This window comes from Triticum aestivum, chromosome 7B (genome assembly GCF_018294505.1).
Source record: "Triticum aestivum cultivar Chinese Spring chromosome 7B, IWGSC CS RefSeq v2.1, whole genome shotgun sequence".
Taxonomy (NCBI): Eukaryota; Viridiplantae; Streptophyta; class Magnoliopsida; order Poales; family Poaceae; genus Triticum; species Triticum aestivum.
This window is the reverse complement of record NC_057813.1, coordinates 741,628,037-741,652,677: the sequence shown is the minus strand read 5'-3', so window position 1 is coordinate 741,652,677 and position 24,641 is coordinate 741,628,037. Positions and strand designations below refer to the sequence as shown.

The 24,641-nt window shown below is 47.1% G+C and overlaps 1 protein-coding gene, 2 long non-coding RNA genes and 1 other non-coding gene across 5 annotated transcripts; 2 read left to right on the top strand and 2 right to left on the bottom strand.

Moving 5' to 3' along the window:
• Nucleotides 1–5,044: 5,044 nt before the first annotated feature.
• Nucleotides 5,045–14,670, top strand: LOC123159055 (uncharacterized). The gene is made up of 4 exons (XR_006479460.1): nt 5,045–5,333; nt 5,438–5,526; nt 6,987–7,208; nt 14,426–14,670. It is a non-coding gene; the product is annotated as an uncharacterized lncRNA (long non-coding RNA).
• Nucleotides 7,382–17,870, bottom strand: LOC123159056 (uncharacterized). Of its 2 annotated transcripts, XR_006479461.1 has the most exons (5): nt 17,397–17,870; nt 17,241–17,322; nt 16,956–17,135; nt 7,769–7,863; nt 7,382–7,671 (listed from the first exon to the last, which is right to left on the bottom strand). It is a non-coding gene; the product is annotated as an uncharacterized lncRNA (long non-coding RNA). The 2 variants fall into 2 exon arrangements; XR_006479462.1 differs by lacking the exons at nt 16,956–17,135; nt 17,241–17,322; nt 17,397–17,870 and adding an exon at nt 8,092–10,204.
• Nucleotides 12,306–14,381, top strand: LOC123159054 (glycosyltransferase family 92 protein Os08g0121900). The gene has a single exon (XM_044576855.1). It carries the CDS (start codon nt 12,487–12,489, stop codon nt 14,221–14,223), a length of 1,737 nt encoding a protein of 578 aa, XP_044432790.1. The 5' UTR covers nt 12,306–12,486; the 3' UTR covers nt 14,224–14,381.
• A 185-nt stretch (nt 17,871–18,055) lies between the features above and the next one.
• Nucleotides 18,056–18,138, bottom strand: TRNAL-CAA (transfer RNA leucine (anticodon CAA)). The gene has a single exon. It is a non-coding gene; the product is annotated as a tRNA-Leu (tRNA).
• Between the last annotated feature and the right edge of the window lie 6,503 nt (nt 18,139–24,641).

Here is a 24,641-nt window from a genome sequence, read left to right as displayed (position 1 = left end):
ACTGTTCTTGAACACTCTTGAGACTTGAGAGCATATCATTTTTTTCCCTTCAGACTATACTCTCATCTATGAACAGAAAAAGAAAACCATAGAAACTAAATTCAAGTCTGCAGAATAACACAAAGCATCACTAACAGTTCAGTATCATGTGAATGGAGACATACCATACCATCATTTACCTTCTGACTGCACTTCTATTTGTGAGAATTCGAGTAAGTAGATGGGCAATTTAGCAAAAATACAACCATTGGAATATGGGAAGCCGTATAAACGGAATAATGTAGATAATATCACATGTGCATTATTGGCCTCTAAGATGGAACAAAATTGAATACTACCCAAAACAACACACAAATCTGACTGACACTTTTAAAATTTCATATCTCTCCTATACTACCTAATAAATTCAAGTTGTATACACCTTTTCCAATTGCACAAAAAATTAATTCAGCTTCTAAAGTCTGCAATAGCCCCATAATTCAAAACAGTCTGCAATACCTCCATTACTTACTCTAGTTCAGCAAATCCCTGAGGAAGAGTCATTGGTGAGGATGGGCTAACTCCGCCATATACCATAACTATTCTTAACTACCATATCCAGAAAAAGTATTGTTAATTTGACAAGATACCAAAATTGAGTTACAAATAGAAATAACAAAAGTAAAATGACAAGCATAAGTAGTCTATTCAGAGGAATCATTCCCAAAAGCAATTTTGAGCCGAACACCAGAGCACAACAAGTTGTGACAACTCACATCCCAAATGATAGCAGATTTATTTAAACTGCCAGTGGCATCACAGCACACACAGAGAGAGAGAGAGGGAGAGAGAGAGAGAGAGAGATCAGGGTATTCCAGGGTGAGGGATGAGAGAATCTGACCTACGGAGCGCGGCGCCAGTTGTGTGTCGCCGACTCGCCACTGCCGCTGCAGAGATAACACGACCATCGCCGCAAGACGCAGAATCTGTCGAAGCTCGCTCGCTCGGAACCGGCGAGGAACGCCACTGCCAAGAACTTGGAGTTCAAGCCCCGCCGCTGGACCTCCTCCCGCGCCTCCTAGATCATCTCCACACCGTCCCCGGAATAGGATCCGACTCCTACTCGCCTCCTCAGCCGGATCTGGCCGGAGATCGCCGTTTCCGCGCCCGGCAGTGCGCAGCAGCGTGGCGGGGCACTGGAGGCGGCGCACTGGAGGTGGTGGATGGCGTGCAGCAACGTGGTGGCGGGTGGCGGCGCACTGGAGGCGTGGGAGGGGTCGTGCGGGTGGGGGGTTCTTTTTTTATTTTCTTTCTTCGTTAGGAATGTAATGCGTACTTTATTAGTATGGAAGGAGATCGGTGGGAGAAATAAATAGGAGAGGGAAGTGATTTGTTTGGAAGGTGATCTTCTGTATATGGTATTATTTTTGAATTCTTAATTATCAAATATTTACATGATTAAATTGAATCGACACCTGCCAGATCAAGCACGAATATATGGTAACTAATCTGATGGGTTTATGTGGGTGGTGAAGCGAAAAGGCAGGTGGGAGGAGACGAAATAAAACCAGCGAAATAAAACCAACGAAAGTGGTGAGACGAAAAAACCAGCGAAAAATAACCGGCGGACTATTCACCAACTGCTCTATTAGGAGTAGAGATTCTGCTTTTGCACGTAGGCTTGCCTCGTGCTGACCAGACGCACACGCACATGCATGTGTTCATGCGTGCATTCACCACACTGTCACTGGGTTAACCAAGTGATTTTGTATCTAATAAAGACTTTGCTTCATTGGGAGAGATGCTTTCACTCCCATCACAAAACAGCACAGATTCTTTCTCGTGATCGGCTCGGAGCCTGGTATAACTTAGTGGACAAAGACAGGTGTTCCACATCTACGAAATAACTTAAATCATATTGCACTACTGCTAAGACCACCAATTAACCTGCATTCTCTTTACGTATGAATATTCTACTGAATTTTTCATAAAAATAAAATTGTGTAAGTATTGTGGTGGTGAATTTGACAATGTTATTTTGTGTTTTGAAATTCCCATTTTGGCAAGATATATATTGCCGCATACCAACAAGTTTCCTGTGGCACTTTTAACTAGATTCTGCAAAGAATTCATCTCTCTGGACTTCATCTGCGGCATTCTGACATGATGGACCCACTTGTCATGGTGATGTAGCGCTCATTGACACTAGTGAGTTGGAGGGCAACTAGGATGAACATTTACCTGATACCACCATAGCTGGACTTGGTGGAAGCTACATTCCACGTTGCCGAGGAATTTCTTTTTGAAAAAAGACGGCCAAAGGCATCTTAGATCTAATATTTATGAAGGAAAACTATAGTCATTACAATGAAAAGACAATGGTATGGAGAATGATCAATACAAAATAAAATTATATTGAAAATCATACTGGTTTTCTTCCACGATTACGCCATCCATCGGAGATTGAGAATTGCACCGAACCAACAGTAAAGAAAAGGGATGTCTGCAAACGCCCTCGCTATACTATGTTTTAAAGACCGTAATAGCCACTCGTCGCTTGCGATGAGATCTAGAAATCAATGAAGAGGCATCGGTTGGATCATCACCGCACACAATACAAACTTGCAATCCATCACCATCGATTGGATCATCACGTCACTCAAATACAGGCTTGAGATCCATCATCTTCGGTGCAGAGAGTTATAGAAATCACATTATACTGCACTACAGAACAACACGGAGTAAGATGGCGAAGTCGGCGCACAAATAGCTAGCCAATTGATGTCCTTGTTATCAACACCAAAAGCCTAGATTTGAAGAGTGACAACAGATCTGGCCACACACCCTTGCAAGCTCTTCGTCGTCGTCGGGTAAGCGTCATCAAGGAGGGGAGAGGCCGAAGAAACATTGTTACAACACGCTATCACAACCACCACCTTGTCGATGCCACCAAGAAAACGAGACCTAAGAAGAAGATAACTTGCACGCTTTGCTTTTTAGTTCGCTTTGGGCCTGCGTGCCTGGTTGCCGGTTGTGACCGGCTGCTACATTACCTGTGTGCTTGTGTGTTTCTGCTACCTTGGGTTTGTCTTGTTTGTTTTTAGCATCAAACCAAGCTTTATTCATGGAAAACCACAATATGTGGGATACATCTCTCGTCATGAGATTGGCCATACCAAACATGACGTCCCAAACCCAACGAAAGAGCATGCTTGGCTAAATTATGAGCCTCGACATTGAAGATACGACTCTCAAAATTAAAAGAACAGCTAAAGGAAGTAGCTAAATTGTTTATTTCATGAACAATAACTCCATTAGGGCCTTGGCAAGCCCTGTTGATCGATCTCACCACATCCTTTGCATCTTATGACTCTGCTTGGCTCCGTTGGGCTTTTATTAATTTAAAGTCGGAAGGGGGAACCACACTCCTCCGTGTGGGACGAGGGAGAGGAGGGGGGCCGGGCAGTGGCGGAGGCAGGGGTGCTGGCAGGGGCTTTGGTCCCCCCCCCCCCCCCCCCCCCCCCCGCAATGCTCTCAGAAATACAAGTACATGTGCTCTTGATGCTCTATTTGTCAAACAAAATTAGCAAGATTTAGATTATTTGGCCCTTTCTAACATCATATAACATGTTTGGCCACCTTTATATTGAGTTTCTGGCTCCGCCACTGGTGGGGCCGGGGCGGTGGTCCGAGTCCGACGGCACGCACACGCGCCACCATGTGGATAGTAGTAGTTGTAGCCACGACTAGTACTCTACTAGCTTTTCCCCGCGCGGTGGCACGCCGCGCCCATTCATACGGCACAGATACAACTTTTTTATGTACTAATATAACTGGTTCCTACACTAATTCATGCGCCACATGAATTAACACGCTATCTGACTTTTTTGAATGTTTGGTAACTCGTCCCAAGAGTTGATTCGTTGCAAAGTAGTTCATACAAGAAAAGGGTATGTCTATTTGGTACATGCATAAATGATGTACAATAGATAGTGATAGTGGATATTGGATGCAGAATGGCGAAGCTCTTGTTCTCTTGTTAGATTTAAGATATTGATCCTCAAGCTGTGTTTGTCTCTGTGATGTAGTGGTAGAGAGATGAGGCTAGTTCTTATGCTATTGTTCTTGATGGTTTGTTCCCTGTAAACACAATCTTGAAGTTGTTGCTGGATGCACGGCCTACCTCTCAACGATTCTAAATCATGACCTGACTCTCGAAGATTGCAAAATATCTTGAAATTGGAGACAAACCGTTTTGAGAATCCTTGTCACCTTGATTTCTCCCGCTGAAGATTAAGTGCACACAATAGCTACTTATTTGTTTAATAAGGTTGTAAACCTTGACGCATGTATCTTTATTTCTTTTCAAACTAAGTGGTCAAATTGAAGGTTCTTTTTTTGCTCGACCGCTACAATGGTTTCGGTGTAGTAGAGGAGCGAAAGATAAGTAGTACCGAAGTGGAGAAGTCAACAGATCCATACGCTTTCGTAAAAAAAAACAGATCCTTACGCTGGATGCATAGTTGACTGGTACAATAAGTTTTAATTAATCAAAACAAACATAAGTTAAGGAGGGAGGAAAAAATAATTAGCATGTGAGTCACTTCAAACAAATTGAGGCTAGATAGAGCAAAATACGCTGAATTAACTAAGCAATCTACAAGAAAATCAAGGAGTTGAGTAACCTTTGTGGATGATTGTGAGAGTGCTTGGTGTATGGATTAGTCCTAGTCAATTGCAAGCAGTTGACTGCCTTGTGGCCCAATTTGAACATGGGCCAAACCGACAATAAAAGAAAGTTAGAATTATCTTATTTTTCAAAGAAAATTGGTTATTTGTCACTTTCAACATGGGGCTTCGCAGAATTGTCACCGTCAAGATTTGCTTGAAAAAATGTCGTCCAATTCATGTTCACTTTCATTACCATGCAATTTCTCCTTTTTCCATTACTTTCCCTATTTCTTTTCCATTTTCTAGGCACCTGAAAGGACCAAAGTGCCCCTGATCCTATCTAACCTTATCTGATGCGTGTGGACTGGTTGGATAAGGATTGCTCTCAGGCTACCTCGCTCTTGCCGTCACGGGTTGCTCGTCGTCGAACCTCATCGCTGCCAGCGCAAGCCACCACAGCTCTCCGCCCTAGCTTGCCCACGCCTGTGCGAGCAACCGTAGCTCCCCGAAGGTTCTCACCCACGCTGATACCCGAGCGAGCCACTGCGACTCGCCGCCGGTTCTCGTCCACGTCTGCAGGCGCCGGCGTAGTTCTTCCTTGCCTCACGGATGCCTGCGCTAGATACCGCAGCTCGCTGCGGGTTCTCCCCCACGCCTGCGCGCGATAGCGCAGCTCTCTGCAGGTGCTTGCCATCCCCACGGCTCATTGGCACAGCTCGCCTTCCCCTGCTGGAGAAGTGTTCTAGTGGTGAGGGTTGTGCTGAATAGAAGATCATGGCTTGTGCAGGTCCTGAACAAGTGGCGTGACGGCAGCAGCGGCCGGAGGAAGAGATGGGTGCGTGTGTAGATCCTGAAGATGTTGAATGCAAGCAACATGTAAGTCACGTTTGTTGTAATCTTTTGCTTGATTATGGATTGCGATTTGGAAATTACATGAAGAAAAGCATGTCACATTTAGTTTCACAGCCAGGATCAAATGAGCGACAATATGACAAATGAGTAATATTGCAAATTTCAGTCCATAAGCTACTTGCTGCAATCTGTTTTGTTGCACTTGTTGTAGCTTATTCAAAGGCAGCAATGGAATTGTAGGTAGAAGTGGCACACGTATGTAGCCCTCCGTACATTGGCAAGGGACACTTCAACCATGATTCATACATGAATCTGAATTCACATCTCCTCCAAAAAAGTAAGGAGTTCACATAATGATTTCATAAATAAAACTAAAATGAGTTCACAACGCCAAATATATATGAGCTCCCGATTAATATAAGCTCACGGCTCAGAGCAATTGAAGAAACTGAGTTCAAATAGAAGAAAACTACTTGATGAAATAAGTCTGGAACTCACTGACAGGAACTTGATTTATGTTTAATAATATGGCACGGCTGTGTGCATCATTTGATGTAGAGTCCGGGGTAATCCCCTTTTCGAAAATAAAGTAAGTATAACATCAATTTCATAGAGACCAATCATCCAATTTGTAGCTTTCTCTTGGATGTAAGCTTCTTTGCTGGATATGTGGGGTTTGGAATGAAAATAATGTTAGACTGTCCAATAAGCGGTATGTGATAGTAGGCCTTCTCTGTGTCAACGGGCAATATTAAACTCATCTTTGTCTAGGGGGACAGTTCAGTAACTTAGAGACGTACTAAACATCTTTCTCCTCAGAAAAGAAATTCCCCACTCCACAAACAGTTCTTCTTCTTCCAGGTTGGTGCATTGATGGAGTCAATACACTGGTACAACCCCAGCATGGAAGATACAAATTACTTCATATTTCTTATTGTAATTTTAGTGGTGACTTCCGGGCAAAGCCAGGCGGCTGCCTAACATTGTGGGGTCGATTAACATCTGCCACTGAGTCGCTGGATCTACCTATTATTACTTTCAATCCAGTAGTAGAGCACCCTAACTCATTCAGCTCAGTAAGCATCCTTTGTTCCCTTTCTTTTGGTTGTTTGAATCATTTGATTCCACTTTGTTTCCATCACAGAGAAAAATTACCACCAATTAAATCGACCCGTGGTGATAATATATGTGATCAATTTATGTTTGTCATTCTCGTGTTCTTGTACTATTAACATCCATCATTTGTTTTTGGGATAAAGAAATGTAACTACTCTATATATATTTTTCTGTCATTTAGTCTAATTGTTTAGCATCTGTTGCAATGAGTGACAGAGTTTTCTATTTAATTAAATAGCTAACTTTTTTTCCTGATAGACCGCAATGTTATCTCTGCTGAGATTATTTGAGCACATTGTTTCTTGTTATCCAAAAAAGATTACCACCATGGCTATACAGTAATAAAATGAATTTATTCATTGTTGCAGAGAGAACTGTCCAACACTACTCTCTTGTCAATTTTTGCATGTCCAGCCTTCTCGGAAGATGGCATTAGGCAGTTTACTTTCTGATGGAGACCACTTCTGATGCTACCTAGATTGGCCGATCTACTTTTTTCATCAGCGACACTACTATCCATTTCATGAGGAAGCACTCGGCATATCTGTTGTAGGATCACAATGTTCAGCCTGGCTTCTATCTTGTATCTGGTATGTAATACATTTTTCATTGGTGCAAAACTGCAAATTTATCCGAATTGTGCTGCTAAAATAAAGTTCTTAATATGAGTTACCTATAATCATCAGGCGATGCTTATATAATTGTTTTGACAGTAAGACTCATGGCACAGAATAGATCTAATACTTCTGCCTGGAAAAGAAGCAATAGAGAAAATTAATTTGCTAGATTTGAAAGCACAACCCGGTATTTTAGTGTTTAGTGAATTGATAGCATCATCACAAACACCATACAAACAGAGGAATTTTGTCTAATTAGCTAATAACAACATACATGAACAGATACATCGGGTGAAGTATGTGTGCATCACCCATCTGTGTAATACTAATCGCAAGTACCAAAATAAGTTATCTTAGTTTTGTACAGAAAGCCCAACTGATGAAGCTAGCATAACTTCCAAAAGTCATTCTTGACAGGAACTTCCGTACTACTAACCTGAAAAAATGAAAATGGAAAAATATTAATAAAATTCAGAAACAAACAAATAAGCAAAAGAGAAGTTTTCTTGAACCAGATTTTTTCTTCTAATTACCAACAGAGAATTGATTATGTCCTTGTTAAACCCAACTAGTGAAGCAAGCATAACTTCCAAAAGCCAGTCTTGGCAGGAACTCCTGAATCACTAACCTGAAAAAAAGCATATCCATATAGAGATGAGAGCTAAAAAAAGCTCATCCACGGGTTGAACACTCGAGACTTTAGTTGTGCCTAACTATAAATAATAAATTGTGGTTGCTACATATAGGAGTGTTTCCTTCTATTTGTTTTCACATCAAAATCACCTTCTTACTTGTCGTCGCTAATTTAAAAATGGAAAATATCAACCAAGATATAAGAGCAGTTACAGTAATCCACCTGATCTTGTCCACGGGATCAATTTTTGGGAAATGCATATGCATCTCATGCCCAGAGATGAAGGTTCTCCTGACATTGTCATGATAGTACATGTCCCAGGCTCCCAGCAGTGGTACTGGTATCCTATGATCTGTCCTCGTCAATGGTAATGGGGATAAAACATGGAAAGCCCTGTCAGTGGGAGGGGATGGCAAGGGCCAGCACGGTGCCCACTCTGCAGCCCTTGGCACCGGCCGTCGCCTTCCCTTCCGGTAGGCTGGCGATGGTTCCGTAAAGGAACGGAAGTGAATCGGCATGCGTTGTGTGCTGGAGCGGGGCTCCGCCACAACCTAGAAGGCGGCGACAGCCATGGAGTTGCTAGTTGCTACAGGTGGTCGGCTGCTGCGAGTGGCCTGAACCGGCGAGACGAAATCGAGGGTGCTCGCGGGAGAGGATGGGGAGAGGAAAACAAACTTGGTTGGGCCAGCGGGGACCGCTGGGTGTCATCGCCGTTGTGAATTCGGCCGCCGCCACGCCATATGGGCTCGATCCGGCCTCTGCGCCATGATTGGAGCGCCTGGCTGGGAGGAGGTGGGCGCAGAAGTGGAAGAGAGAGCTACGCCGACCGGCGCTAGGAAGGGGACGGCCTAGCTGGTGAGAGCTCCGGCGATGCATCGGCCATCAATGAAGTCGGGAACGATGGGTTTTGCGTCGCCGAGAATCTGGGAGACGTGCGCAGTGAACTCAAGGGGAGGGGACAAGAGCTTTTTATAAACGACCACGGCGGTGGAGCGGCGACATGCTGTTGAGCGGTGGGTGGTGGAGGTGGAGCAACCACGGGATGCTTCGCGAGCCTTTGACAGAGAGGGACACACGGAGAAAATTGAGAGGGAGAAACGGGAGTCTATGCAATAACCGCATCACCATAAATCGGCCCAGGCCAGTCAACACACACATGCAAGAAACAAATCCAAATCAAACAGACTGCCCCGGATCATTAGGAAATCGCTGAAGCCACCCCAAGTGCACACACAAAAATGCGAATCAGTTAACAAAATTTACATCAAAAATCTAAAGTCACAATGAATTTGTACACCCCTGTAACCCAAATTAATACACGTGTCGGCAGCCCACAGCTTGTCAAGTTGCTTTCACCCAAGTGGTGAAACGTGAAGGCAAAAACTTGGTTAGATATAGTGGTTTTGGTATCTGGCCAGTGGAACATTCCCATTCCTTTCCTCTACCAATTTCCTTACTTTCTTAGCAATTAACCATTTGATGCAAAACGCATGGCTCCCTAGATTAATCGAGCGAGATCTGCATCAGATTACAATATTCAGATTTGGTATGTCAACGCGGCGTCCATCGCGGGTCTGAAGCACGTAGCCACCGGGCGGCAACCATAGGCAGCCAGCTAGAAAGGTAACGACGGACCCTTCTTCTCTAAGCTAACAGAAGAGAACTCTAATCAACTCCAACCGCTTCACCTCGGTGGCTCAGCCTCGGTCTACGTACCGTCCCAGACCCGCCAGCGTGCCTGACCGGTTACTATATTTTCCTCCTTCTGAGAGTGCATGACCCGTTAACGTTGTCACCCGAGAACCGCACGATCGATCAATCGGAGCCGCCTCGTCGGCCATCGATCTATTCTGTCCGACGCCGGTCATGTGACGGGGACTGTGATAGCGTGTTGTGTCACAAGCTTGATCGTCGCCCAGCCTGACCGATTGGACACAAGCTTGAATCATGGCAACCGATCGATCGATCGTCCTGTGATCGACGCAACGTCTACAGGCCGGCACGTCGCGCTCAGGCCATGGATCGGCCAAGCTCGATTGGGCGGCGGACATGGCGCCAAGTAGTAGTAACATCTATCTATCCGAACGAAACTTCCCGGCCTCATATGTACAGCCGTGCCACTTGGGCATGTCAATTGCCAGCACAGTACATGCGCATGGACGACAGCCGCGGCCGACAAGGAAGAATTGACCGCCCAATTTTCTCGACCGGGCAAAAGACGCAAGGTCATATCCCTCGAGATAATACCGTCCATCGTCCTCGTCGCGCGAAGAAATGTGACAAACCACGTCGTTCTCACCACACCAATTCGCATATATACGGGACGGGAACGGGACGGGACGGGTGTGCACCGTTGCTTTCCACCGGGCCGTCGACGTCGCCCGTTTCAATTTGCCTGCCCGGCCGTGTGCCCGTGTAGACAGGCAACCAACACGGGGCTGCAATCATGCATGCATCGGTTCATGCGTATGGATACTCGTTCCACAAAAAGGATTTTGCATTTAGGTTCTCTGACCATTCCGGCCGTTCCGACGACTAGTTGTAAACTCGTAATGGCTACTTGGTGTGTGATCATGAGGAGCAGGAAAGTTCCTAGAAATGTCCTCGGCCCCTTTTTCGGGAGTAATCCAGCATCGCCATCTCAGCAAGTTGTCAGAACGGCAATTCTATGATACGATGCTATGAGACATTATGACCCAGACTAGCCCCTCTGATTCTACGATTCTGATGAGTAGAATCTAGGTTTCCACTATAGTTGTGATCCTATTATTGAAGCTCCGATCCGATTCTAAATCATGGTTTTGACTACGCGTGACCTTGCGCATGCCGATGGCATGCTAATGTTGCCGCCGCTAGGGTTCTGCATCGCCGATGGACGAGAAAGTAACATCTATGCAGTCATCCAACAAGTGACGACGACGTCAACGTTGGGTCAATCACACTAGACATTTGCCTGAGTCAATGGAATAACCAAATTGGCGCCATTGCGCCGAAGCACCACCGGCCCAACGGAACACATGGTCAAACTTCTCGTGCATCCATAGATGAAAAGGAAAATCTACCTACCTGATCTCGTCAGTGGGTTCAACGGTGCAAACACGGCCGATGGCGAAGAATGGGTGGGAAGTGACCATATTGAGCACCACCACCAACACGTCGAAAGGACCAAAGTGATGCGAAATGAAGGCCTACCTGTCTGCCCTCACTTGCCACTGGATCTATCGACGCACGCACCATCAAAGCCAAGGGAGCCATTATTAAACACCTCCATGACCACTCTCGAAAGGGCCAAAGCAATGAACAAATGAAGATCTACCCAATGCGCCAAGATGGGGTAAAGTAAAAGCAGCCACCAGTAAATCATGGCCTCTTGTACAACTCAGCGACCGAGTCGAAGACGTGCCGGTGGAGCATGGGTGAGTGTGAGATGACCAGAATATTTGCATCAAGCCAAAACAAGATAGTCGGAATCGTCGGATTTGGAGCCCCGATGGTAGGATTGCAAATCATGTAATCTTTACTGATGCAATCGTGCAAATGGAGATTACACTAAGCAGAATTGTAGAACCGAAGTAGTCGGTTTGAATCATAGAGTCGTAAAATAATGCAATAAAATTCTGATTCAAACTACTTCAACCCCGAGCCAAAATTAAATTGATAGGTGATTAATTAAGCAACTCTAGTATATTCTCAATATATCGGTGATGGGAGCAACCTTATTGTTGTTACTTTTAGGACACCCTTAATTGGCGAACGTTTGTCAGGGAGGGTGGTATTTGCGAACGATTGCCTGGAGTCGTAGTTGTGAGTGAGTGGGGAGAGTTGGCAGTCTCAACAAGCGACATGATAGTTCTTCCCGAGAAGGCAATTTTTGTTTCAAACTACCGTCGTTTGATCTCGTTTTATAACTAGAACTGCCAGCAAAGATGGTTCGCTTGACAGCCCCTAACAGCGAACGTTCGCTCGGTACAATTACCATAGTTTTGATGTTACATCTTTTGTGGAGAGTCACTCAAAGACATGTGTTAGTGCACTATCTTATACTCTAAATGGTGTGAGTGATCCAAGAACCAATCCCCAGGCGACAAAGCCAACATCTAGATGAGTTGAGAATGATTGAAACGAGGAAGAAGAGTTCAAGAGGCAGCTTGTAAATTTAAAAAGCACTCCCCTAGTCACACAAATTGATTTTTTTTATTCAGCCCGTAAAAAGGTATGCAGTGAAAACAACCTTTTTGTAGGGCAAAGTTTGTTAATAGATAGGCAACTGCAATTTTCAAAACAGAGTGCAGTCGCGGAGGACTCTCAAAACTTGGTTGCGTTTCCTCCTTTATCTACGTCTTATCTCTTCCGTCGCCGAGTTTGTTCCTATAATTACGTCGGCTACTCGAGCTTTCCTAAACTAATCAGCCGCTTCCAACTCAAACTCGCCGCCGGACGGCGCCCTCCGGAAGAGTCAACGCCACGTATATAACCCGAGGGGAACGGCCTCTGACTGCCCGGCCGGAAGACTCCGTTGGTTTTTCGCCCTGTTGCTGCCGCGGCCGGTAGCCTGCGTGCGTGTCCGGCGATCGTCCCTTAATCTTATCCCCGCCGCCGCCGCCGCCGACGGGGGCCATGCAGCTGCACGCGCGCCGGCGGCACGCCGTGGCGCGGTGCCGCCTGCTGATCGCGGCCGCGGCCGTCGCCATGTCGCTCGCTGCGGTCCTCTGCCTCAGCCGCGTCGACCCCGCCGGCCTGCTCGCCGCGCCCGCGCGCGCGCTCCAGCTCGTGCCGCCTCGCCGGCTGCACGTCCGCCTCGGCGCCGTCAAAGGGACCACCGCGACCGCCACGCCCGCAGCCGGACGGAAGTCGCGGCCGCCGCCGTTGGAGACCGAGGCCGTGCTGCTGCCGGACTGGGAGGTGCTCGTCCTGCTCCGCCCCGGCGCCCAAGACGACGCTGGAGGGAACGCGACGTGCGCCTTCGGCCGCGGGGCGTCGTCCCCTGCGCGCGCGCTCGGGAAGCTGCCGGCGTCCGGGCGCCGCGCGTACCTCTGCGTCGTGCCCGTGCCGGCGCGCAGCCAGAGGCGGCTCCGCGCGCCGCGGCTCGTGATCTCCTCCTCGTCGTCGTCGAAGATTAGTACCGCCACCAGTCATGGCAAATCGCCCGAGATTCTGAGGTGGAGCGGCCGGCTGGTGTACGAGTCCGCGGTGGTCCACGGCGGCGACGTGCTCGTCTTCGCCAAGGGAGTCAACCCGCGGCAAGGCGTGAACCGGGCGGCCTCTGATGTCCGGTGCGTGTACTACCGCCGCGCGGGTGCCGGCGCCGGTGACGCCGTCGTGGCCTCGCTCCCCGCGGCCACCTCGGCGCAGCAGGTCTTCCGGTGCCCGCCTCCGCCCACGACCGCCGCATCCCAGGAGCTCCGCGTCACGCTCGCCGTCGCCGGCGAGGATCCCCTCCCGTCTCTGGCCGTGTACACCCCGCCGCGCTCTGGATCGTCAACGACGCCGGCGCCGGAGAAGAAGCTGATATGCGCCTGCACCATGGTCCGCGACGTGGCCAAGTTCCTGCCGGAGTGGGTGGTGTACCACGCGGCCGTGGGCGTGGACCGGTTCTACCTCTACGACAACGGGAGCGAGGATGACCTGGAGGACCAGGTCCACCAGCTCAACTCAGCCGGGTACAACATCTCCACCGTGACATGGCCGTGGGCCAAGGCCCAGGAGGCCGGGTTCTCCCACAGCGCTGCGGTGCTTCGAGATTCGTGCGAGTGGGTGGCATTTATCGACGTCGACGAGTTCATCTTCTCCCCAAGATGGAACCAAACGGAGACCCCGACCGAATCCATGCTCCGGTCGGTTGTATCATCAGCCGAACCAGACATTGGTCGGGTGTCAATGAGGTGCGCCGATTTCGGACCCTCGGGCCAGACCTCCAACCCGAAGGAAGGGGTCACCCAAGGATACACGTGCCGGAGGCGAGTCGAGGAGCGGCACAAGTCGTTGCTCCGGCTCGACGCGGCGGACGACTCGCTGCTCAACTCCATCCATCACTTCACGCTCCGCCCCGGGTTCCGGGTCGAGTGGAGCAAGCGGGTCCGTGTCAACCACTACAAGTACCAAGCTTGGGAGGAGTTCAAGGTCAAGTTCAGGCGCCGGGTGTCGACGTACGTGGCCGACTGGACCGACCCGGTGAACCTTCAGTCCAAGGACCGGACCCCCGGCCTCGGTTTCGAGGCCGTCGAACCGGTCGGTTGGACGCACAAGTTTTGCGAGGTGAATGATACTCTGCTCCACGACACGACCCGGAGATGGTTCGGCGTTGGGTTCGGGAACAATCTCACTAGTGTAGGACACAGCAGCAGCTCATCGTAGCTGATGCATTGCAGTGTACAAACCAAGAAGATTAGGATACAACAAACACTGATTCTTTCAAGACATAATTGTATAAACATTGTTACGTTAGGAAGTATAGGAGAGGGTCCCTTTCTTGTACAAAAGGTTGCTTGATTTTGAACATATATAGTATATTCTGTTGATGGATATGTGCTTGCTTGCCATGATCTGGGCAAGGCAGGTACTTCTTTTTCTTTTTTCTCCAGCAGGTTGCTTGGGTGGGCAGTTTATAACAGCTAATGGTCATAGGTTGCTCCAACAAGCAATTGTCAGAGACAAAAACAAAAGGTTGCTCCACCAAGCAACTGTGTTAACAGCATATATTATTCTATACAAGATACAAAGTGTGTCCTGGTTTTCATCGCATCACGACTTCTTTTGTCTCTTTTCTTGGCAAGATTGTGGTGACTATATATATGATGTGTAATTTTGTAGGTGAAATTTAGCTACTTAGAGAGTGCATCCTTAACTTTCCGCCAAAGGACAATTCTCCGATAATTCAGAATTCTATTCCAAAAGGAAACTGCTTTTCAAAGGGCATTGAGATGCAAAGGAGAGCCTTTCAAGAGATCATTCGATCCCAAATTGTGCATATTGGTGTGTAACTTGAAGTACACAAAAAGAACAAACAAGTTGTGCTTCGGGACCGCCCATTTGCTGCTTAAAAGGGTTGAACATGTGCCAGGTAATAAGAATATAACGGCTATATGAGAACGAAAGAAAGCAACCTTTATTGACATCCACTTATGCGAACACTTATCTTCTAATGAAGGCATTGCTCGGAGTTTGCTCAGACTTGATCTTCAGGGTGAAAATCCATGATCTGACCTTTGGGTATTGGATCCGGTGACGGCTTCACTTGTGTGTTGATTTCTTTCCGGAGGCATCACTTTTGAAGAACCTCTCTCGTAGTTTTTATGTTGTCATGAGATAGTTGGAGCCGATGTTTGTTTTTGTACATCAGTGATCACTATTTTTATTGCTTTGGGATGTTTTTCCTTTTTCTTTCCACCTAGGCATAGCTTCGGTCTAGTATGACTTGGCTCTTTGCCAGCAAGATCGTGTGTGTGTGTGTGCGCGCGCGCACGTGCGTGTGCGTGGGCATGTGCATGCGTGTGCGTGTGAGTGTGTCGCTCATTATAATTGTATCCATTGATGCTATATTATGAGTCAATAAAAATACCCTTTATAAAAAAACTTATGCAAACACTAAATTACTTTTATCTAATGCAGCTTCCACAACGTCCAACTATGGTGTATCAGGTAAATGTGCATCCTAGTTGCCATGCAACTCACTAGTGTCAATGAGCGCTACATCACCATGACAAGTGGGTCCATCATGTCAGAATGACGCAGATGTAGTCTAGAGAGATGAATTGTTTGCATAATCTAGTTAAAAGTGGCACAGGAAACTTGTTGGTATGCGGCAATATATATCTTGCTAAAACGGGAATTTCAAAACACAAAATAACATTGTGAAATTCACCATCACAATATTTTCACAATTTTCCTTTTTATGAAACTTCAGTACAATATTCATACGCGAATAAAGAGCATGCGCGTTAATTGGTGGTCTTAGTAGTGGTGCAATGTGATTAACTTATTTCGTAGATGTGGCACACCTGTCTTTGTCCACTAAGTTATACCAAGCTCATGTCTCAAAAAAAAAGTTATACCAAGCTCTGAGCCGATCGCGAGAAGAATCTGTGCTGTTTTGTGATGGGAGTGAAAGTATCTCTCTCAATGAAGCAAAGTCATTACTAGATAGAAAAGTACCGCACAATCACTTTGTTAATCCAGTGAGAGTGTGGTGAATGCACGCATGAACACATGCATGTGCGTGTGCGTCTGGTCAGCACAAGGCAAGCCTACGTGCAAAAGCAGAATCTGCCCATTATTTTATAGCGTCGTATAACCACCGAAACATGTATGTTGGCCAAGATAAATAACCTAAAAATACAAAGCCGTAAGTAAACGCTTTCTCACCAATATAAGATCAACGTAGTATAAAGCAATGATGAATGCAATAATGAAACAAATTCGATCTATCAATCATTAGAGCAAATAAAACTAAGCATATCTCCTCCCATCCTTCTCTATTGCTCTCCTTGGAGGAAAAGTCACACAACCAGGAGAATTCTTTAGTGTCTTACCCGCAAAAAAATAAAAATTCTTTAGTGTCTAGTGATTTGTTTATTAGTATATCTGATTGTGTGCTGGAACTGGTAGTTAAGTAGATAAGTTTAGGGTTGGAAGATGATGATTTGGGGCTAGAGCTGGCGAGGTCGTTGCCAGCGCCGACCGTTTTGGAGTCAAAGGCGTGCATGCATGTCCTCGTATTGCCGGGCTAGCTCTCACCTACCGGCACGCACATAAAACGTTCTCATTAAGAGTAACAACGATATAAGTAGTCTGCTAGTAAAGCATACTCACTCTGTAATGATCTAAACGCTCTTATATTTATTTACGAAAAGAGTATTCCATTATGCATTCATGCTTAGCTTGATTAGTACTCCCTCCGTAAAGAAATATAAAAGCATATAGATCACTATTTTAGTGATCTAAACGATGTTATATTTGTTTACAGAGGGAGTAGTACCTATTAAGCGTAACCATATTATGTATGTATGGATTATTGTTTGTATTTGCAATATGGAACATATATAATGCTATCGTGGGAAGAAGGGCGTGAAAGGTATATATGCTGATACCTCGCCTGTGCGCGTGGGCACTGCACGATGGACCACGTTTTGTTCCCTGGACGTTTTGATGCGCCAAGTTTATTCAGGTCATTCTGGATCATGTGGCACGCGCTCTTTTACTTTTCGGGTGACTGCCACACAGATCTCCAAGCATCCCTGGAGAAGACTGGTGCCACCGCCTCCACGAACCTGCACGCACGCATTGTGTGTCTTAAATTTTTTTTTAGAAAACTTTTCAATCTATTCATCATCAATCATGATAGTACAACGAATAACAGAAATAATAAAAGTTACATTCAGATCCGTAGACCACCTAGCAACGACTACAAACACTGAAGTGAGTCGAAAGCGCGCCGTCGTCATCGTCTCTCCCTTCCTGAAGCCGGGCAAAACTTGTTGTGTTAGATAGTCGAAAAGTCGTCGTGCTAAAGCCCGATAGGACCAACGCACCAGAACATCAACCGCCGCCGTTGAAGAGAAGTTTAGATCGGAAGGATCCAATCTGTAGATAAACGAACAAAAAGCGGATCCATGTGGATCCAGCGAAGACAAACGTTGACCGAATCCCGTGAAATCCGCCTGACTTGACGACTTTGTAGCGGCGTGTACCTGTGATCTCAAAGAAGAGGGAATGACATAACAGCAAGGAGAAAAGTGATTGCTGATGCCTTTGAGTCACATATAGAGCGTATGGGCACAAGTGGACTCCCCTGATTGAAATTGCACTTGGATGGAGGAGGTGGGGGGCCTAGGATCGCCACCGTGCGAATCAAGAATAAGGGTTACCCATCTTCTGATCCACTTCATTGGTGGCAGCCTCGTTGATGGTGTAGAGGAGGGGCGGGGGTTGCGGTTCTCTCCGACGGTTTGATTGTCTGGTCGCTACTCTTAATGGATTTATGGATCTAGTCGTGTTTTCGTGTTATGTAGACGGTCTCCAAAGGTGTCTTTTCATGGAGCGGACGACATTGTTTTGTGTCTTGGTCCTTTTGACTCCTTGTACAAGGGGCGAGGTTCCGCCAACATGGGCCTTTTTCGTTAAATCGTTAAAATGGCTAAAAGTAATAATATAATAAACAAAATATAGGAAAAGAACAAAAATATAAAATTGTCAGGAGTGGGGTTCGAACCCACGCCCTCAACGAGGACCTGAACTTGAATCAGGCGCCTTAGACCACTCGGCCATCCTGACTAATTTGTTTTTACTACCCACGATTAATCCACATAATCCATTTTTACGAAGCCCTTAATAAAACCGTGCGATCCAGCCGTCCATCCACCATTCACCCCACCGTATACTCACTTGATTCGCAAGTGGACTCGTTCAAAGGAATGGCCAGCACCTAGTACTCTAGTAGACGCAGTCTATGGATGCATATCGTTGCCGCCGTGTGTGGGCTTCCTAGTAGCGACCGAGACGGTCATATACCGGCAGGCAGAAATAAGGACCGGCCGGGGACGTGGACCGGTCGATCGAAAAGCAACCGCGCGTAATACCTCTCACGTCACGTTCTAATGAAGGAGAAAATGGAAAAAAAAATTGCACACCTGTCACGTGTACTGTACATCTTTGGATTTTCCGCGGTGAAAACGACGTCCTTGTTATCAGACCGATCGACCAGCTTGTCAAAATAATCGGCTCGAAATGAAGAAAAAACTGCCACAAAAATCGACATCGAGCGAGCATATGTGGCGGTGTGACGACAGTTACCGAAGAGGCGTCGAGCACCGCACGCGCACAGTCGATCGATGATGTTGGCACGTATGGTCACCGTGAGCAAACCTATCCGAGCATAGCTAGCTACATTGGGTACCACCTATGGGAGTCCGCTCGGCCGTGGTCAGAAGAAAGAACGAAAATTGGTTCTTCTCTGTCATGGTCCTTGGATGCTCTCATAAGATGTTATATATATAAACTAAATGAATGAACAAACACATTGATAATTTGATTTTTGAGAACAAACAAATTATTTTATATTTGTGAACGGAGGGAGGTGATAGATATTGCCCGGGGAGTTGGCTCCGACCTCAACGGTAAAGAAGGAACAAAACATTCACGACGCCTCAAACCCGTCTCATATGCCCGGGCGAGCCGTCCGTCCTCTGTCCGATCGCAATATTTGAACCTAGACGGACGCCTCAAACGGCCCTCAAACGTCGGGCTAACCGGTACCCCTCATATCCCAGCCCAAATATGAGGCGGATATGAGGCGCCCGGGCACGTCCGCCATGTCGGACCCGGCCCACGCTGACCCATCCGTCCCCACATATATTTCTCCCCATCCGCTCTCAGGACCAAACCCTAGCCACGTCACTCCACTCCCCTGCATTCCCCTCCACCACCCAAACTTGTCTCCGGCACTTTCCAGTCGTCTCCGGCATGGTGGACAGCAGATCTGAGTCCTTCAACTCCAGATTCGTTGATCCCGAGCTCATCCCACGCGGCCCCGAGGAGGAGATGGCCGTCCGGCTTGCGCTCTGCCGCGCCTAGGAGGAGGCCTGTGCACGGTAGCGCTCGGACTCTTTCCGTCGGGAATCCATTGCGTCCGCCCAAATGGCGCATGGATCCGGCACTAGGCCAGCTGTTGTTGCCTCGTTAGAGGCGGTGCGCTCTGTCTGGCGTCCGGACGCGGTGGCAGACACGCAACCCCTATGTTGGCGCGCCGAGCATCGGGACGCACAATGGGCCTCATCTGACGAGAGCATGGCACGGCGTGCCCGCCGTGCTAGGCACCGAGCGTGGGAGGAGGCGGCAGCCCTCCCGGCAATGGACATCGACAAGGCGGAGTCGCATTCTCGGCCGCCCCATATGGCGCATCAGTCCGGGTGCCGCAACCGCATTGTGGTGGACGTCGCCGGCTCGTCCGAGGACAGATCCGTCATCGATCTGACGTCCACCGGTACCTTTCTGGTTACGGGCTCCAACGAGGAAGAGTAGGCATGGAAGACGCTGACGCCTTGAGTCCGTGAGCCGGCACGTGTCTCATGCCCTGCTCTACCATGCGGCGACCGAACCAACACTCTGAGGAGCGCAGCTGGCCGCCGGACATGGCAACGGCAGAAACAGGCGAGCTCCGGTTAGATTAGGTTTCACGTTGCATATAATAATATGAATTTAAGATTTGTAATTTGAAATGTCCGGTTGTAGAATCAAATATTTAAGGCGTGATCGAATAGTGTCTGCGGACGCGCCGGGCACGTTCACGAGGGTTTGAGGGGCTGAATTTGCTCATCGCGGTGTAGATGCTCTCACTTGGTTAAGCCGGCGACCGTGTTTCAGCCTGTCATATCAGATCAGGTCAGGGACTCAGGATCATGGTCAGGCAGGAACCCCAGGTGAGGTGACCTCGCCAAGTAACGAACGGGTCAGAGATGCTGGGTGGGTGATGGTCCCAACAAACCAACGAATTCCATCCCATCCGGTGCACGCCGCGCGGACCCATGATTAAATAGGGGTCTCATCCGCATTGCCAAAACAAATGGACAGAAGGAATGAAAGGGAAGGAATAGGAACTTCCCACTGGCCGAACTTCCCACTGGCCGAACTTCCCACTGGCCGGTCAGCCGAGGGCGCGCGCAGAATGTTCCTTGCCGGCTTGCCGTGTGCTTCCTGCATAGATATGCCATCACCAACATGAACCTAAATATGGCCCATCAAAAATAGTACACGCACCTGCGCGGCCAAAGATTCGTGAAAAAGATGACTTCTATTTTTTGTCATTCTGATATCTTAATTTTGTGTTAGCTTAACTAACCTGTGACGTATGCGAAAACGTCCATGCTTGTTATATTAGGCTAAGACTAGAGTGTAAATTTCACTTTGAACCAGCTCAAAACAATGTTTTTGACCTTTTGTACTAGCTTAAAGAGGCTATACTGCTTTAAATAGTAAAAATAGTAAGGTATGTTTGGAGTGCTTAAGGCATCTCCAACGTTGACCCCCCAAACCGACGGTCCGAATCGCGCTGTCCGGATCGCGGAAGCCATCCAACACGGTCCTGTATTGGTTCGGGTGCGATTTCTCCCGCAAACCGGAGAGAAACGCCGGGAGGTTTTCGGGAGTCTGGACCGATCCCACGCCCGCTTCTGACCGCCCTAGTGCACCAAAAACCCGTCACTCGCCCTTCCCGTGCTTTCCTTCGGATGCACGCGCCGCATTCATGTCGGGCAAGAGTACACGGAGGCCAGATTGATACCGCGATGTGACCGGAGGGATGGAGGGCGGCGCTGACCGACGCGACTTCTCAGCAGCAGCCGCTTCAAGGCTGGGCCAGGTCTACACCGACATCCACATGAAATTTGAGGAGTAGGTGGAGCTGATGCTCCGTTGCTCCGTCAACCACATCAACGCCTCGGCTCCACCCCTGGGGCCGCTCCTCTCCATGAAGCCAGAGCCGGCATCCCTTCCACGCTCTCCACCGCCGCAGCCCCGACATCCAAATCAGACGCCGCGTGAAGGAAGAGCAGCTCTTGTCGCCGCCCCGACACGTCAAGGAGGAGCGGCTCTCACCGCCGCCCCGACGCGTCGTGAAGAAGGAGCGCCGCTCGCCGCCACCCCTGCACGTGGCGCGCGGTCGCATTCTGTACTATCTCAGCGGCAGCGGCTCCTCGTCATAGTCCCGGAGCGCCATAACGGCTCAGGAGTATGCTGACAGGGAGCAATGCCGGCGGGACAGCCGCCACGCCTCGCGCCGATCGAAGTTCGTGGACTCGGATGTCCCACCGCCACACATCATGGCGGACCTGAACTTGGCATATGTCTGGGCCATGGACTGCTCCGTGACGACGTCGGAGATAGCCAAGCACCATCTCGCCACCTCGACGGGGAGATGACCAGGTACAGTGAGGAATGGTCCCTTGCCGAGATCGCCGCTGCCAACAATGCCTCCTCCAATGACCGCCACCCTCTCCCACAGCCCACGTCGTCGGTGGCCGCGGCGGCACTGCGTGCGGCGCAGGAGGAGGTGGAGAGGATCATCGGCGAGCGTCAGGCAGCTGCCGGGAAGCGTTGTCGCGATGCTGCCACCTTCCGCTAACCCCGAGCCCGACAACGATGACTCCGATGACGGGTTGGGCCACGATGACGGAGGGGGAGCCGCCGGCCAGCCCGGCATGGCCTACGAGGTCACCATGAAGTATATGATAGTTTAGGGTTTTATTTTTTGGTTTTTAGTTCACGGGACGAAATATCGTCCGGTATTATGTACGAATTATCCTAGTTTCAATGAAATCCGCCGTGTTTATATCAAATTTCGTCCGGTTGGTTCGAATTATTGTGAAAATGTATGCTGCTATGGTTGAATGGCTGCCTCCCGCATCCGTGTCCGCGGATTGACCTCCCAGTCCGCGGATGAATGTGAGAGAAAATTTGCGGGTCGCGATTGAAGATGCCCTTACATAGTATCATCATGAAGTCACATCCGTGAAAGTCATCGCTAAAAAACCGATGCTCCAAAATGCGTTCGAAAGAAACAATTTTGGATCATCGACTTATGCTTTTTCTTTGACTTCCACGAACGTGATTATTCATGATGAAACTTTGCAACCACCCAGAACATTTCTTAATGTTTGCTACAATTATTTTTAAGTTTGTTATCATTTTTTTGAATTCACTGTTCATCCGAAAGCATATGAGCTCGAGAGCCGATACTCCGTGTCCAACTTTTTTTTTGACTATGTACTCCGTGTCCAACTTTCTTTCTCCTTTCCCAGCAAACTTAGTTACACCAAGCTCTGATCCGATCGGCGGACGAACCTATGCTGTTTTGTGACGGGAGTGAAAGTATCTCTCCCAGTGAAGCAAGGTCTTTAGATAAAGTACTCCAGTAAAATTCACTTAATTAATCCAGTGACAGTGCGGTGAATGTGCTCGCGCCTGAACACATGCACACCTGTGTAGCTCGTGTATCCATTTGGGCCATTTTGTGCAATGAAAATGACAGTATTATCAGAACGACAATTGTATTTTCCGAACTTTCGAACTCCGCACCTGAAGAGTCGCATGCTGTCTTCGCTATTCTTGATAACCACCTAGGCCTACCGTAGGATCTAACTAGGTGGAGTCTCGTTACTCTAGATACTTTATTCCAGCGAATAGGCCACTGGCCCACTGCTATGATGCAGCCGTCAATGTTTTTTCTGTTAGGTGCTGGTAACACTCAAATTTTGTCTAAAAATAATAGTAACGCTCGATTTTTTCAGAAAAAAATAGTAACACTTGAATTCAATACTTGTGGGAGGGAGAATAATAGTTCCTATGTTGAGTGCGAACTATGATCTCTACTCCACACACTATACTTGCTGTAAACCAAACGCAAACTAAGCCATTTGACTCTTTTTTACTATTGTATTGTATTAGTGTAATTTTTTTTACCAGGATTGTTTTTGAGAGCGTTACCTAATTTACTCTCTATATATTTTTCGTCTGTTTTTTCTGTCGCACAAACTTTTAGTTGTCGTTATCTATTCAGATCAAAACACTAGTACTCTTCTATTGCTTTTATTTTTGGCCAAAAAATTTCTTACAAAATTGATAGAGATGAGTATCTAACTCACAACATCAATAGTGAGGACTAGATTGGGGGTATACCGCGCTTAAAGTCGGAACTTACATATACTACGACTAAGCTTAAATGTAGTAGTAGTATCTACATGATCTTTTGACAATTTTTTTTTAATGAAATATTACCCCCGATAAGTTATGTATAAATATCACGGTAATTTAGTCATCACAGACCTGATAACTTACATGCAAACATCATGATAACTTTGACCCAAAGGAAAAAATTGTTGGAACATACCCTAGTAATTTCTATGTAAAAAGCATGGTAATATACGCACCTTACACTAGATAACTTACGTACAAACACAACAATAACTTAGGTACAAACACCACGATAACTTAGACCCCGAGAAAAAATTGTTAGAAAATATAAGCTCGATAATGTTTGTGTGTGCAGATAACACGGTATTATACACACAATAAAGTTGATAACTCGCTGTAAATTCCACAGTAACTTTTGACCCCGGGATAAAAGTTTGTTGAAAACATAACCCTGATAACTTGTGTGTAAATAACATGGTAATATACATACAACAGAGCTGATAGCTTACTTAATCCAGACGTGGTAACTTTGTGACCAAGGAAAAATGTTGTTAAAAAATATCACCCAACAACTAACGTGTAAACAACATGATAATACGCGCACATGAGAGCTGATAACTCATATAGAAATATCGCGGTAATTTTTTGACCGAGAAAATGAAAATTGTTGAAAAACATATCCTGATAACTTTCGTGCAACATGGTAATATGCACAACAAAGCTGATAACTCACTGCAAACATCATAATCACTTTTTGACCCTGAGATAAAAGTTTATTGAAAACATATCCCAGAAAACTTTTGTGTGAATGACATGATAACTTATGTATGACAGACGTGATAACTTACGTAGCCCAAATGTGGCAAGTTTTGGTCCGAAAAAAAAGTCATCAGAACATATCAACATGGGATCTAGTTTTGATCGTTGAGACTGTTTTTTTTTTGTGAAGATGGTTTTTCAATCGGTGCGATGGTTTGAGCAAGAAAACATTTTGAAGTTTGAAAAAAGAAAGAATTTAGGATGACATCAGCTTTTCGTTATTTAGCGCATATATGCATGTAATTAGAGGGAGGAGTGCACGTGAAAAAAAA

Bases quoted from the DNA above. Each gene is read 5' to 3' on its own strand.
- LOC123159054 (XM_044576855.1), top strand. From the start codon at position 12,487: ATGCAGCTGCACGCGCGCCGGCGGCACGCCGTGGCGCGGTGCCGCCTG.